At 37.3% G+C, this 16,512-nt stretch overlaps 2 protein-coding genes and 1 long non-coding RNA gene across 3 annotated transcripts in view; 1 reads left to right on the forward strand and 2 right to left on the reverse strand.

Annotated features, from left to right (window-relative positions):
* Positions 1-2,236: 2,236 nt before the first annotated feature.
* Positions 2,237-3,393, reverse strand: LOC106664878. The gene is made up of 3 exons (XR_001340241.2): positions 3,077-3,393; positions 2,600-2,720; positions 2,237-2,523 (listed from the first exon to the last, which is right to left on the reverse strand). It is a non-coding gene; the product is annotated as an uncharacterized LOC106664878 (long non-coding RNA).
* LOC106664876 (AMP deaminase 2-like) lies at positions 2,763-10,552 on the forward strand. The gene is made up of 6 exons (XM_014390931.2): positions 2,763-3,625; positions 4,848-5,035; positions 5,252-5,469; positions 5,532-5,752; positions 5,811-6,282; positions 9,844-10,552. The coding sequence occupies exons 1-6, from the start codon at positions 3,243-3,245 to the stop codon at positions 10,501-10,503; spliced, it is 2,142 nt and encodes a 713-aa protein (XP_014246417.1). The 5' UTR covers positions 2,763-3,242; the 3' UTR covers positions 10,504-10,552.
* Positions 10,553-11,036: 484 nt separating this feature from the next.
* LOC106664894 (dynein beta chain, ciliary-like) overlaps positions 11,037-16,512 on the reverse strand; it is a 35,494-nt gene continuing 30,018 nt past the window's right edge. Inside the window, exons 79-89 of the mRNA XM_014390959.2 lie at positions 14,961-15,093; positions 14,756-14,899; positions 14,560-14,697; positions 14,282-14,507; positions 14,049-14,224; positions 13,920-13,990; positions 13,513-13,684; positions 13,274-13,456; positions 13,041-13,214; positions 11,487-11,635; positions 11,037-11,427 (exon numbers count right to left, since the gene is read on the reverse strand). Coding sequence (XP_014246445.2) covers positions 11,133-11,427; positions 11,487-11,635; positions 13,041-13,214; positions 13,274-13,456; positions 13,513-13,684; positions 13,920-13,990; positions 14,049-14,224; positions 14,282-14,507; positions 14,560-14,697; positions 14,756-14,899; positions 14,961-15,093 — 1,861 coding nt within the window. The 3' untranslated portion in view covers positions 11,037-11,132. The remainder of the gene's footprint in view (positions 11,428-11,486; positions 11,636-13,040; positions 13,215-13,273; positions 13,457-13,512; positions 13,685-13,919; positions 13,991-14,048; positions 14,225-14,281; positions 14,508-14,559; positions 14,698-14,755; positions 14,900-14,960; positions 15,094-16,512) is intronic.

Raw genomic sequence — 16,512 nt, forward strand, 5'->3', positions numbered from 1 at the left:
GAGTTTATACGAATGTAATTTATTAGCGTGAATGAAGAAATTTATCCTCAATTTCCCTGAGGAATATCGAGTACTCTGGGATCCCCAATTCCTCCGGGGGATATCGAGTATTCTGAGGTGGTACGAATGTAATGTATTAGCGTGAATGGCAGGGTTTATTCCCAATTACACCGAGGAATATCTAGTATTCTGTGGCTGTTTGAATGGATGTGTGAGTGTGATATATTAGCGTGAAAGATAGCTGATGGACAATTACCTCGAGGAATATCGAATACCCTGGGGTAGAGTTTATACGAATGTAATTTATTAGCGTGAATGAAGAAATTTATCCTCAATTTCCCTGAGGAATATCGAGTACTCTGGGATCCCCAATTCCTCCGGGGGATATCGAGTATTCTGAGGTGGTACGAATGTAATGTATTAGCGTGAATGGCAGGGTTTATTCCCAATTACACCGAGGAATATCTAGTATTCTGGGGCTGTTTGAATGGATGTGTGAGTGTGATATATTAGCGTGAAAGATAGCTGATGGACAATTACCTCGAGGAATATCGAATACCCTGGGGTAGAGTTTATACGATGTAATTTATTAACGTGAATGAAAAAATTTATCCTCAATTTCTCTGAGGAATATCGAGTACTCTGCGATCCCAAATTTCTCCGGGGATATCGATTATTCTGACGTAGTGTGAAAGTAGCCAGTTGTGTGAATGTAATTTATTAGAGTGAATAAAGAAATTTATACTCAATTTCCCTGAGGAATATCGAGTACTCTGCGATCCCCTATGACTGCTTTGTATATTTATTCACTGTGATATTATTTATTAAATTGTTAATTTTACTGTTTATATATGTATTTATTTATTTACCAAATTAGTAAATGACTGATTATGTATGGTACAAGTCTATTCAATGATTTTAACTTATTATAATTAGTAATTATTTATTAACTTGTTTATGTATTAACTTATTTATGAAATTAGCTAATACTGAAGTAAATGTGTTGTTTATCAAACTTATCTATTGTACATTTGTAGTCAATGACTTATGATTTATAATTTATAATATATGTAATTATTTGTAACTTCCCTATTTATTAATGTATTCTTTCTGCAAGTGGTTTTTATTATAATTTTCACCACTGTTCTTATTTCTCTAGGCCAAATCAACAAATATTGTAAATATACGTAAGCCCTCTGCCACAAGGATGTATAATGTCCTAGACATTTCCCCTTGTAGTCACTTTGTACAAAATGTATGTAAAAGTATCTAATAAATAAACTCGAAACTACTATTCAAACTACTGCGATCCCCAATTACTCCGGGGGATATCGATTATTCTGAGGTAGTGTGAATGTAGCCAGGTGTGTGAATGTAATTTATTAGCGTGAATGGAAGAGTTTATTTTCAATTACCCCGAGAAATATCTAGTACTCTGGGATTGCTTGAATGAAAGTGTGAGTGGAATTTATTAGCGTGAAAGGTAGCTTAACCAGAATTACCTCGAGGAATATCGAATACTCTGGGGTAGAGTGAGTGAATGTAATTTATTAGCGTAAATGGTAGGGTTTGTCCCAATCATCTAGAACAATATCGAGTAGTGTCGGGTAGTGTGAATGCTAACCAAAATATCTTGTCTTTATCGTGTTTCTGTATTTGTGTTTGTGATTTGTCTTATTTTATCTAAAATTCACAAGGCCCTTAAGTACAGAGAGGCTAGCAATAGGACAAAGAAAAGGGAGAGTTGGTTACCATTGTACCATGAAATATCGAAACTCAACTGGAGAAACAGAAAAAGAAATTAGTAGTATTAATAGCGAGAAAGATAAGAAAATGAATGTAAGGCTAAGTAAGAAAGGGCTAGCCATGACCCAAGTAGTTCGCCGATCCTAAAACTTAAAAAAAATAATAATAATAAGCTATATAAAAGACAAAACGAAACAATAATAGCAAAGTTTACATTACAGAATTAATTCTTTATGTGAAAAATAGAATATTTAATGTATATAAAAATAGGATAGATATTAATGTCTTTGTTTATTTATTGATAATAAATGATATATTTTGAAATTAGTAAAAAAAGCTTATCTTACTGTTCTTGATCTTTAACATTCAAGAAAATTGTTAGTAGATAGCGTAATCTTTTCTCCGGGTTGATAATATATTTAGATAGATAGTGGGTTCTCGACGGGATATAAACATGGCATGTCAATAAAAAATGTTCCATTGCTACAGATTCTTGTAAGCTGCGTATAATACAGTTTATTAATGTAATTAGTAGTTAATAGTTTATTTTCAAAGATACCAGCTCCTGACACGTAATTCGGTCTTTGAACCATGGTGTAACGGACATAAACTGGGATCCAATTCTTCCATAGGCTGCTTCGGATAGTCTTATTGGAAATTTGTCATCAAATTGGAATTTAGCGATCATGGAGTCGGCAGGTCAGCCTATAGCCTATCGAAGCTTTAATTGCTACGTTTATTTGCTGAAAAGCTACCCTGCGCAGCTGTAATATCTCTCTGGGAAAAATATGTTAATGGTAGAATAATCTGTTTGAAACAACGAAATTTCTTTTTGACAAAAGAAAATTTGTACCTTGTCATAATTCAGAAGTGAAATTGTTCGACCAATCTTTTTAGTAGACAACATGCAGAGTTTGTCCCAAGAAGACATTAAAATTTGCTCATAGGATCAGTCGGTTGCAACCACAATTTATCTAATTTAAATTATTATGGATATAATTTATTTATAAATCTTAATATAGTAGTTGTGGAATAAATAATTTTATTAAGGGGGAAAACAATCACAATCTTTATATTGTCATAATTAATTAGTAGCAATTAATTATTTTCAATACATTAGACAAAGCGACAATAATTGACTTGAAAATTGTATAATTGTTTTATTTGGGACTCTTTGCCTTTAAAAGTTATTTTTTTGGCCTAGTCAATACAGAAAATTTGAATTTGAAGAACTTTTTATTACTATTTATTTTATTAAAGAATATTTTTCAAGAATTTTCTGAATAATACACATAATATTGTTGATTATGAGCATTTATTTAAATTATACCTTGTGTATATTTCTTATCAGCTGTGTGTAATTTTGACCCGACTGAAGATAAACAAAAGTTAAACAAGCTTCCCCGTCAGCTGATCTCTGAACCTATAGAGCAGTAGCAGACCAGTACAGCAGGCACCAGTGTTTTTTTTTCAGTCTTGCAGCATCTCTCCGGGAAATGGCTTCGCAGGGCAATCCCGGGGCTGAGTTAGACTACGACGAGGAGGGCGAGGTGCTGGACTTCCAGCCAGGGCAGAAGGCGAAGGTGCCCCAGCTCTCGGTCGAGGACGTCAAGGCGTACCTGGAAGAGGAGAACTACGAAGAGAACCTGAAAGAGAAGGAAAAGTCGGATCCGAGCATATTCGGCTCGTGTCGGAATCTGTCGGCGGACGCTCACGACGATTCGACCACCTTCCAGAGGGTCTCCATCGCCGGCGAGGTCACCTGCAGAGTCACGAATGACGAGGTATGCCACGCCTCCAAGATGCTACTCGAGGCCCTCCACATGAGAAGGAGGTACATGGACCTCTCCCAGCAGTTCTTTCCGATTACGACTTCCCGGTGAGAAAACATAATTTTAACATATGTTACATAAATGTTATATTTGTATATATTATTAACAGAAAAACAAATATTTAAAAAATATACATATATTTAAAAGTGTCTGTAAGCAATTATCCCTATTGTAATGAGTGATTTTCAATTTGCATAATAATTAAAATTAATTAATAGTAATTTACATATAAATTAATAATTTTGACATAATATTATGTCAACTTAGAATTAAATCCATTAGATTTCGTTAGATTGGTTGAAATAAAAAATCATTGAAAAATGGCAAAAAGGAGGGAAAATTCGAGAGGTGAGTTGAGGTGGGAAGTTTGGTCCGAGTGAAGTCAGGAAAGCTCAAGTGGTAGAGCAGCGGCGTATTTAGCCGAAGGTCGTGGGTTCGAATCCCGCTCGTGACACTGACTTTTTTTAATCTCAACCATTACCTTACATTAAGATTAAATGTTCAATGTACAGCTTTTATCGCTATAGTTTCTTTCTTTTTTTCACAGTAATACATGGTTGCTAAAATTTTGTATATTTTTTATTTAAAGTATACATTGAGCAAATTGTATATATAATTATATACAAATATGCCTGATCTGTATATGAGGGGGAGGGTAAACCAGCCAATGTTTGTTTTTTTAAGGTAAAGGTCGCGGGTTCGAATCTAGCAGCCTTGCATTCGAACCCGACATACTTACAAATGGGCTTTTTTCAAAAACATCGTCATCCCGGGGATTCATATAACCTAGTAGCTAGAAAAAAGAAAAAAAAAACTTGGCGGATTCCTTAACGAACGGCATTTTAAGATTTTTATGGATCATTTGATTGGTGACGGGGAAGGGACCACGGATAACTAACACCGGATAACGGATAATACGGCGGATAACTTTGGATTGAAAGGATTGGATTTGTTGGATGTTGGAGGATTTGGTCAAGCCCCACAATTTGCTGTTTTTTTTTGTTTGTTTTTTTCATATTTCAACAATCTTTCAGTAAACAAAGTATGGCAGAAAGTGGTCAAATCCAAGTAAGAATACCTAGTGCAAGCTCAAAACCCTTTCAATCCAAACCGTCGCCAAAGAACAAGCAATTTCACCGTCCTCATCATAAATTCTTCAACTACTGCCTTTCCATAAAGGAGCATAAAAGTTTCGTGGAAATAATCAAAAACGAAACGATTATAAAACTTCTAGATCTGGTAAAACTCGGATTTTTTAAATTCCACCAGATTTTTGGACAATGGAGCACAAGGTGGGCAAAATATCCACGACAGCAGCAAGTACAAAGAGGACGACAACCGTCCCGTATACACTCCGCAGATCTCTAACCCTTGGGAAATCGAATTTCTTCCGTCCGCGAAGAACATGGTCAAGGCGAGGAACGGAGTTTTTGAGGTCTACCAGGACGAAACCTCAGGTGAATATCACTGTTTAGTTACTATATATTTTTTTAAAGTTGTGAGATATTCTGTAGGTTTGTTGGCCTATCCTGGTTAGCCAATCCTAGCTGGTTCTGGTCGAAAACTCGTTTGGTCATCTCACCATGTGGATGGGCTTGATAGACCAGGATATATCACATAAGACCAAAACTTCAATTAAAAACTATATATATTTTATAATTTATGTGTTTTAGAACAACCTTTGAACTTCCCTTATCCGAGACTGGAAACTTACATTGCGGACATGTGCCGGTTGTCGAATTTCATCGAGGACGGCCCGTTGAAGTCGTTCTGCTACCGCCGTTTAATCTTCCTCTCAGCCAAATTTCAACTTCACGTCCTTTTGAACGAAGGAAGAGAGCTAGCGGCACAGAAAGTCGTCCCTCACAGAGATTTTTACAACATCCACAAAGTAATTTGGGCGATTACTGCGACGTCAATTTGGCCATCATTCTGATAAGGCGAATTTTCCAGGTCGACACTCACGTCCACGCTTCGTCGTGCATGAACCAAAAACACTTGTTGAGGTTCATCAAGAAAACCCTTAAGAATTCCAAAGACGAACCGGTGATGGAGTCGAAAGACGGCACGACGCTAATGACCCTGCAGAATGTATTTCAGTCCATGAACCTCACATCTTACGACCTGACAGTAGACAGGCTAGACGTCCACGCTGACAGGCACACATTTCACCGGTAAGTTTCAAGTCAATCTCAAAGAGTCATAAAAACTTCAAAATCTTCTTGTACACAGGTTTGACAAATTCAATGCGAAGTATAACCCAATAGGTGAAAGCAGGTTGCGCCAGGTCTTTCTGAAAACCGATAACTACCTCAACGGTAAATATTTTGCAAGAATTATCAAAGAAGTCGCATCGGATCTGGAAGAGTCTAAGTACCAGAATGTCGAGCTGCGTCTCTCGATTTACGGTAAAAACATGGACGAGTGGGACAAGCTGGCCAAGTGGGTCATCGGCCACGACGTCTACTCGGAAAACGTACGATGGCTCATCCAAGTGCCGAGGTTGTTCGACGTTTTCAAAACCAACAAGCTCCTGGACAACTTCCAGCAATTCTTGGACAACGTGTTCTTGCCGCTCTTCGAAGTCACGAACGATCCTCATTCCCACCCGGAGCTCCACAAGTTTTTAAAGTACGTCGGCGGTTTCGACTCCGTCGACGATGAGAGCAAACCTGAGAACCCTCTGTTTGACAAAGATGTAGAGGTAAGTGGTGAATGACAAATACTTCTGAAATATTTAGGTTCGTATACAGCATATTGCATGATTCATGCAACTGCATTTTGCTCCAATTTTCAACACTTTCTTAAAGTTATATTTAAAGGATGATCGTTTATAAATAGGTTAGGTTCACTGAAATTGTATTTGGAAATTGTACAGAAGTATTGCAATTTTATGTTAGACCCACTTGTTTGGTTTCAATCTTTAGTAGTACGTCTAAACATCTACCAACCCCGAGAATACCCAACTTTTGGACGAATGATTGTTTGGAGATCGTGAGGTGCGCTCTGGTGTAACGTCGGTTTTAGAAAAATAATTTCTTTATCGTGCCAACGTTTCGATCTTTATTGAGATCATCTTCAGGGCCTGCGATATATAAAGATTGTTTAAATTTTACAAATACATATAGGAAGTGAAAAAAATGAATTTATACAATGCTAAAAATTTTTGGATTAAAAAAATTGAATTTATACAATGCTAGAAAAGTTTAGTTTTAAAAAATAATGAATTTATACAACGCTAGAAAATATTTGATTTAAAAAACCATATAAATTCATTTTTTTCTTAATCAATAATTTTCCTAGCATTGTATAAATTCATTCTTTTTTAAATCTAAAATGTTTAGCATTGAATAATTTTTTTTATCAAAAATTTTCTAGCATTGTATAAATTCGTTCTTTTCTAAATCTAAAATTTTCTAGCATTGTATAAATTCTTTTTTTTATCAAAATTTTTCTAGCGTTGTATAAATTCATTCTTTTTTTAATCAAAAATTTTCTAGCGTTGTATAAATTCATTCTTTTTTAAATCTAAAATTTTTAGCATTGTATAAATTTTTTTATGAAAAATCTAGCGTTGTATAAATTCGTTCTTTTTTAAATCTAAAATTTTTTGCATTGTATAAATTCTTTTGTTATGAAAAATCTTCTAGCGTTGTATAAATTCATTCTTTTTTAAATCTAAAATTTTTAGCATTGTATAAATTGTTTTTTTTATCAAAAATTTTCTAGCGTTCTATAAATTCATTCTTTTGAAATCTAAAAGTTTCTAGTATTGTATAAATTCATTTTTTTCACATCCTACATGTGTTTGTAAAATTTGAACAATGTTTATAAATCGCAGGCCCTGAAGATGATCTCAATAAAGATCGAAACGTTGTCACGACAAAGAAAATGTTTTTCTAAAACCTACGTCACACCAGACAGCATCTCACGATCTGCAAATAATCACCGGCTAACGGTCACTACACACCACACATTTTGGACGAATTTTGAAATATCTTTCGGGAATATACATTTTTTTACATTTTTATAATATATTTGACTCTCGTTTATTTCAAAATCTTCAGTGTTAGGCCAGAGTGAGGACATTACTAATCACATCGGTAGAATTTACATAAATCAAAGTAGTTACTTTACTGCCTCGCCCTGCTTATAACCCTGGCAAATTAATGAAGATGACAACCTGATGGAGTAAAATGCCTATACGCTTCTGATGGACTAAAACAGCGAAATAGTGTATTTTGGATCATTGGGGACGACCAAACGTCTCCCATATCAACTTGAAATTGACCTAACTTTCGAGTTAAATCTTGAATATAAATTCTGCATATGTAAATTCTCTTAAATTTTTATTGTCTAACCGGCTCTTCCATTTATAAATACTCGCTTTCTTTCTTCTTACCCCCTTCGCTTCTAACCCTGACAAATTAATTAAAATGGCGAGTTCTGACAGACCAAATAATCGAGTTGTCCAAGATGAACTGAGGCAACAAAGTCAAGTTAGGTAAATGTTGATGTACTCAACTTGTGGAACGAATCTTGAATCGATACAATTGTTTAAAAATTTTATTAGCATATTTGACTATTCTATTTATAAATATATGAGAACTTGACTCGCGTGTTTGGTGTCAATCTTCAATGGTAGATTAGAATCAGACAAAGTAACTCACACCTGTAGAATTTACATAAAGGGAAGGACTTGTTTTCTATCCTCACCCTTCTTCTAAACCTGACCAGTGCCGAGACGCGTCTGAAGCGAGGATAATTTGTACCCAACTTTTTGGATGAATAGTTATTCAGATATCGTGAGATGCGGTCGGGTGTGATGTAGGTTTCAGAAAAACAGTTTCTTTATCGTGCCAACGTTTCGATCTTTTATTGAGATCATCTGCAGGGCTCAAAGTGTTTGTCTTCTGTGTAATTGTGCCATCCTTGCGTGTCGTGTTGAGAGTGCCGCCAACATAATACCTACAGACATTTTAAAAGAATTTAACACACATCAAAAAGATGCATACAATGCCCACTTTGACCAAATTAAAAATAAACACATCAAAAAATTAAATAACTTAATCAACAAACAAACACCTTCTAACACAAACAGGTGAGTTGAGGTGGGAAGTTTGGTCCGAGTGAAGTGAGGAAAGCTCAAGTGGTAGAGCAGCGGCGTATTTAGCCGAAGGTCGTGGGTTCGAATCCCGCTCGTGACACTGACTTTTTTTAATCTCAACCATTACCTTACATTAAGATTAAATGTTCAATGTACAGCTTTTATCGCTATAGTTTCTTTCTTTTTTTCACAGTAATACATGGTTGCTAAAATTTTGTATATTTTTTATTTAAAGTATACATTGAGCAAATTGTATATATAATTATATACAAATATGCCTGATCTGTATATGAGGGGGAGGGTAAACCAGCCAATGTTTGTTTTTTTAAGGTAAAGGTCGCGGGTTCGAATCTAGCAGCCTTGCATTCGAACCCGACATACTTACAAATGGGCTTTTTTCAAAAACATCGTCATCCCGGGGATTCATATAACCTAGTAGCTAGAAAAAGAAAAAAATTTCGAATTTCGAACACAAACAAATGGTTCCTAAACCTAACCAAAACTAACATTCCTCCAGAAATCCAGAACTTCCTGCCACTTGGTCCAAAACATTCCATTCCTTACAACAAAACAGATTGTCCAACAGCTAAATTAATTACGGATGTAGACTATACAATTCAAAAATCCACAAAAACAGAGGGAGAAAAAGACAGAGCTCAAAATGCATTAACACAATAACAAATCACTTACAACACCTCACTACAAATCAACACAACCTATCCCAACAAACATATACCAAAACCAAAAATTTTTGGATGAACTTGAAACTAATTTAGGCAGATTGTCTTTTTACGATATAACTGAATCTTCCATTTACAAATATGTGGGAAGAAACTTCATAGAAGTACTGGACTTGCAGTTTTGCCTATATGGTCTCAATATTCATTCGTTGGTCACGGTACACTCTCCTTATAACCCTGATATAACTCAAAAAGGACAAACAATCCCGGATAGATAGTTGGTGATTATAAGAGGCGATCAAACATGAGGAAGGTAGGATTTATAATTATTAACCATGAGAAGAGTTCTCCCAAATAAACTCACAGACAATCCAGCTTTTTGGACAAATTTTGAAACGAACTTTTGCAGATGTGAATTGTTTAAAAACTTTATGATATAACTGACTCCTCCATTTACAATGTTTTTATTTATTTTTAGGTCCCATCAGGTTGGGCTACTGAGGAAAATCCACCTTACGGATACTACCTTTTCTACATGTACGCCAATATAACGGTACTGAACCATTATAGGAAGAGCAGAGGGTTGAACTGTTTCTCTCTCAGGCCTCACTGCGGCGAAGCGGGCCCGGTGCAGCATCTGGTCTCCGGTTTCCTTCTTTCAGAAAGCATATCCCACGGGCTCCTTCTGCGCAAAGTACCAGTACTGCAGTACCTCTACTACCTCTCGCAAGTCGGCATAGCCATGTCGCCGCTGAGCAACAACCTCCTGTTCCTCAACTACCACCGGAACCCTCTGCCGGAATACCTCGCGCGCGGTTTGAACGTCTCGCTAAGTACGGACGATCCCCTCCAGTTCCACTTCACGAAGGAGCCGCTCATGGAGGAGTACAGCATCGCCGCTCAGGTCTGGAAGCTAAGCCCGTGCGACATGTGCGAATTAGCGAGGAATTCGGTCCTAATCAGCGGTTACCCTCACGACACGAAGAGGTATTGGCTCGGCAACGAATACACGAAGGAAGGAGTTGCCGGAAACGATATTTCAAAGACGAACGTGCCTGATATTCGCATCGCTTACAGGACTGAAACGCTCATGTCCGAGCTATCCAACATCATCGGCGCACCCGACGCCAGCGCTTGATACATTTTGTATCATTTTTATTTACTCAATAAATCGATTTATTACATAATAATCTTTAAAAAGTACAAGACCGTATTAGACTTCATTTGAAGTTTGAACTTTCCAGATCAAATCATCTCGACTATACGTAAATTATACGGCTAGATTAAACTCAAGCTTTCAGGCTTAAATACTTCACAAAGTTCATATTTCATATTACTAACTCCTTTTTTTAAATATAGCTTTTTAATTGAGATTTGACTAAATTACTTTTTGCATAGGGTTTTGATAGTTTTAACGATTTGAAAATAAGAACAAAAGAGACAAATTGCTAATTATCAATTTAATTAATTTACTAACTAATTAACAGATAAACATCTAAATAGGTAACAGCATTGTAGTAACAACTTTTCAAAAAGCAAGTTTGTTGAGGCTGGGGAAATGTTAAAAAAAAATCTTATTTATGGCTCTTTTATAAACTTTTTAAAATTTAAAAATCTATAATTTTTTTCTAGATAAAATTCAGTTAATTTTTGTCTAAAGACGTCAAATAAGAAAATAAAATTGAAAATATATCAAAATCTTTCTGCCCACATGACTAATGTAATTTTATAAACGTTGCACTTAACTACAGCCTCAGCAAGTTGCCTTTATACGCACAGCAGAATGCCGACACCAGCGAGGATCCATTTGGAAGGTTTCTCTTTGGTCTTCAGGTTGAAGGTCCAGACGTAGGTCGACCCTCTGGTTCTCGTCTTGTAAACAGGGCATTCGTAAGTCGTCCTAATTTCCTGCTTGTCGACCGTCAAAGCCCTGATGTGGACGACGGGCATCATCGGGAACATCTCCTTGAGCCTGGACTCGGTGAGGACACCAGCCTGCACGTCCCACCGGGCGCCTTCAAGGAACAAACCGTTGACGTAAGCTCCTTCTCTTGGTGGGTTGCTAAAAATCAAAATTGTTTTAGTGTTTTTGTTTTGGTAAATTTCGGCACGAGGTTTTACTTGAAATCTTCTTTTTGTTTCTTGGTGACATCGCACTGTAGGCACATTTTGTCCAAAGGCCATTCGTTTTTTCTTGCAGTGCTCTGCATGATGGCCGTCAGGAAGGACTGCGGATTGAAGAATCCCGCCAACCAAACTGTCGATGGAAGCTATAAATTTATCGAAAAAACTATTTTAACTATTGATTCAAATTGTAAAATTACAGTTTTTATATAGGAAATTTGGTTTAGATCACAAACGGAGGCTACGGATATGGGATCACCTGAATGAGGCTTTCTTCGGTGATACTAGGTCAAAAAATATTGGATACATGTTTGAGGTTTCTTGCTAACGGGCTTTAGAAGCCGAGAAATAATTAACTAATTTAAATGATGAAACTTTCAAAAATTTCAGAAGGCTATACATAATCTTTCCACTTCTTAACCTATTTAGTCTGGATTCTAACAAGGAGGGTTGGTGGACCAATTTCTTTACCTTGTCTACAAAAGCGACTTCCCTACAAATGAAAACGACACAAAAACCCCCCTCTTTGCTCTAGTATTTGTGAAGAAGCTCAACGGATATATCAACAATTTCCAGACATTCTAGAGAGTGGTGTAAATAGTAGTGCGCTGTTAAGAACCTTTCCAAGTCCATGCATGTAAAATTTACTAAAAAAAATCAAACCCTTGAACAACCTATTCCACGCAGGGCATGTGAGATAACGTTAAAACAATAATAGAAACAACGTAACACAGAACACATTCAATCAAACTCTTGGTCGGTAGATCACCCTCATCTGCTAAGAACTCTGAGTAAATAATGAAAGTGGAGAAGTGACAAGTCACGTCTGATGGACAAGCCAATGTAGTTAGGAAGTCAAGGAGGATCGTAGCAGACCGAATAGAGGCAGGTCAGTTTGCACCAGCTGAATTTGTGTAAATGTAAGATGTAGGTTTTCCAGCTCGTCTTGCTTATAACCCTGACAAACTGATGAGGATGGAAAAATGCCGATATGCTTCTAAATGTTCAAGCAATTCTATTGGGTTGATGCAACATTATTGCAGGTTAATCTTTAAGTAAGGTATTGGTTGAGATAAAAAAGTCAGTGTCACGAGCGGGATTCGAACCCACGACCTTCGGCTGATACGAAATACGCCGCTGCTCTACCACTTGAGCTATCATGGCTTCGATTCAGTCGGACACTAACGTCCCATGTCAACCCCACCTTTTTGAATTTTCCCTCCTTTTTATCCGAACCAAAACCTTAATTAATTGAAAAGAATTTATTTGATCAATAGGACCACGAAATCTAATGGATTGTGATCAATTTTGCTACTTTGATCGGATCCAAATCACGCTACTCATACTAGATTATTTTTTATTTTTTAATAATTTTGAAAAACCAGAGTTACGTTGCAATTTGAGTTAAAATATGCCTATATTTTTCGAACTAGCTTTACCAAAAGTGTTACATTAAAATCGGCCCACGTTCGTAGAATTTCGTAGCCACTTTTTTAAAGCACAAAATTAAGAAATAAGTCCATGATTTTTGAAATTACCAGAAAGACTTACGGAAAAATCGGCCACCCAACATTCCAGCTCTTTTAGTCTGACTTGTAAATCCGAAAACCAAGCGCTTAAACCAAGCAAGGACGGGTAGGCTTTCGAAGTCCAGCTTTCAGGGATGGAATCCATAAAAAGCGAACTCTCCAGCTCTTCCATTTCACTCGTAATTGTCAACTCTCCCTGTAATATTTAATAAATTTCAATAAAACGATATTAGTCGAATGATTTTTATTTTATACTTTTAAACCGAGGCTTAGCTCTTTTAAAGACCGCCTGACTTCTTTCATGAGTATGTTCATCCGCTCGCACTCCTGGAAGGCGACTATGGTGTAAGGCGACCTGTCCTCGGTCTTCACCATCATCTCACCGACGTTAAACTCATCAGGCACTTTGTCCAGTATGTCGTCGACCATGGTTTTCACCTTAGAAGGTACAACTTCAATTAGGAAAAGTTCAAATGTGAAAATTTAAGAAGAACCTTTTCTTCTCTGGTGACTCCGCTGCCTGAAGAAGAGCCCGAATCTCTCGGCTGTAGCTCTAAAACCGTTTTGAACAGATTTTCCGAAAGGGTTGTCAAAAATCCGATCTCAGCGTTGGGGTGGAGGCCGTACAAGACGGGACTCTCAGGTGGCAAGCATAGATCAACGTACCTAAATAAGAATACTTTTTGTAAATTGTTTGTTTAATAGCAAAAAATCATTTTAAAAAAATGGGATTTTGACCGGTTTTATTCAGATTATCCTTTGAGACCTCAATTGCCTAATAACCTGCCGATTTCACCCATTTCTTTTGAACTTTCTGAAGGTTTTGAAACTGTACTAACTAGCACCTCATCAACTTCAGTTCTAGGTTCATGTGAAAATATATATTTGACTATTTTAATACCTGTGATATCCAAGTAGGTCGGAATTTGGCGGTGCCTGGAAACCCGGAGCGTAGTATAACTCTCCTTCCAGCTGGAGAAAAACCCTGGTGTCAAGTCAGAATCACAAAACTATTTTGAACATTTGTTACCAATTGTGGACACATGTATTCTTGGAGGTAGGTGCGACAGAGGCGCCTGTCCCAGTCGTCAGTCACATGCCCCCCGTACATAATCTCGCCGAATAAATAACGCAAGTCCTCCCAAGGGACTCTGCTGTTGTTCTCCAAGTAGTTGTAAAGCACGTGAACGCTTATCGTCAGGTCGCCTATATGAAATGTCATAAGAATATTTGGTAATGGTAGATTTTGTTGTTAAAACCCACCGACGTTGAACGGATAAATTTTGTTCCAACCCTGAGGTCCGAACTTTCTCCTCTCGGCGACCACGGAATGGAAGTAGCAGAGAGAAAAGAGGATCGCTTTGAACTCCGTCTCTTTCGAGCAAAGTTCGAGGGTCTGCTGGGTGAAGTTGTCAAGTGCTTTGTGCAAGTTGGCCATCATTCCGGTCGGAGGTTCGTTTGTTATTTTGATCGAAGATTCAAGCACTCCCTGGTTGAAAATTGATAAAAATAATTCATTCATGGGGATGAAATTTACTCACCTGTGGAATGTGGTGCACGCTCGGGTCTGGAGCGGGCTCGCTGCTGAGGAACAGCCTGAAATTCGGATTTGGATTTTCATGTGCCGATTCCATTTTTTTGTCCAAAGTTGGAAGCCAGTTCGCAACTAAATGGATATTCTTAAAAAGCAGAAAAAAATTAACCACCTCCAACAGAGAAATCAAAATAATTTGATACCTGCAGAATGACCCAATGTCCCAGTTTTGCCCCTCTGTCTATAGCGGCTTCAGCGACGCATTCCTGCCCCTGTCCCAGGGACACATTGTACAGGTTTTTCTTTTCCGTCGCGAACCCGAGGCGTTTCCCGACCCTCTCGACATCCTAAATTCTCCCAAATTTCAATTAATAAATGTTAAAACATAAAAATAAAACCGGAACTCACTCGTGTCGGGTCGACTCCCGGCGACAGTATGAAAAAGACGGGTATCGTTGAGCTGGTCTCTTCGAAAGATTGGTCGAAATCCATGGTCCTGGCGTTTGTGAACTTCGGCCCAAGTTTCTCCTCAATGAAGTATCTTCGGTAGAAAATTTAAAATTTACTACCAACGAACAAGAACCGTTCAGAAAGTACTAAAACTTAATAAAAGTCATTCTCAAATATGGCTCCTGTCTTTGTTAGCCACTCTCGTTTTATATTTTTTTATCTTTTAACGATGATAATAACAATACACATTATCGTTATAAAATTATATAATTTATTACTCTGAGCAGGTTATTATTGTCCCTATACCATTTTTAGTTCTCATTTTAACGATAACTCACTTACATTAATGATTAGTCAGTTTGTCTTCCAATTTTTTCCCTCCTTATATGACTTACCACATTTTCTTAATGGGCTTTATTTTTGCCTTTGGGCTGTTGACTCTTTTTATACTATTATCTATATTTTCTTAGTTACAGTTATATCCCTGTTTTCCTTTTTTTTTACGAGGTTCGCTACGGCAGAGGTCATATAAACCCTCAGGTTGCCGGTGTTTTTGAAAAAAAAGCCCATTTTTAAGTAGGTCGTGTTCGAATGCAGGGCCGCTGGAGTCGAACCCGGGGCCTTTACCTTACAGTGATGAGCGCCCTGTCAACGCCTAAAGATTGATTTATACAGACATGTGAAGGGAACGTGAAGAGAACGAGCCGAGTCTGTGTTTTGGAGGCTTGTATTTATACATGTACGTAAAGAGACCGTGACGTACACACACGTACACATATGATCACACTTTGTTCAGTTGTGATCAAGTTGCGTTGTTGCAAGCATGTCGCAGTTCCATTTTTCGATTGAAAATTTGGCTGCTATAGCAGTTTCGTTGGAGGAGGAGGAGAAACGGACTCCTACGAAGAAAACGAAGAAAATGTGGAGTGTCCACCCAGCATGGAAACTCCGCAGAACGCACGGCTAATTTAAAATCTTCAAACAATTAATTCCACACGATCGCAAGTTTTTTGAATATTTTAGGATGAGCAACATTTGAATTGCTTCTCAACAAAATCAGACCGCTCATCGAAAAACAAAACACAAACTGGAAGGAGCCTATAACCGAAAAAGAAAACGTAGAGCTGTGTCTCAGGTAGAAATAAAAGTCTAATGTCAAAACATGTTTGAATATTTTATCATTATCCGCTGGTAATAGTATGATTTCTACAACACTTATTTAAAATTAATGTAACCAGGGATACTTGTTGAAATATTCACGAAAAGAGTTATCTGCAGCTGCGGGTTGTACGTGAAAGGTTGATCACTGTGACAAGAAGACCAAAGTGAATCTCTATCTGGGCTGTTGTTATTACTTGCTACGTTTGTTGATGTTGAATTTGTATTGAAACAGTTTTGGGAGTACTGAGACGAGACGTTTGGAACGAGATCTTCCCACTTTGCTGCGACCTCGGAATATCCTCCCAACGGCAGATGAGGTTTGGGGCTGGTTGGTTTCAGCATCATTAGG

This window comes from Cimex lectularius, unplaced genomic scaffold, assembly GCF_000648675.2.
Source record: "Cimex lectularius strain Harlan isolate CLEC.00 unplaced genomic scaffold, Clec_2.1 scaffold52, whole genome shotgun sequence".
Lineage (NCBI taxonomy): Eukaryota > Metazoa > Arthropoda > Insecta > Hemiptera > Cimicidae > Cimex > Cimex lectularius.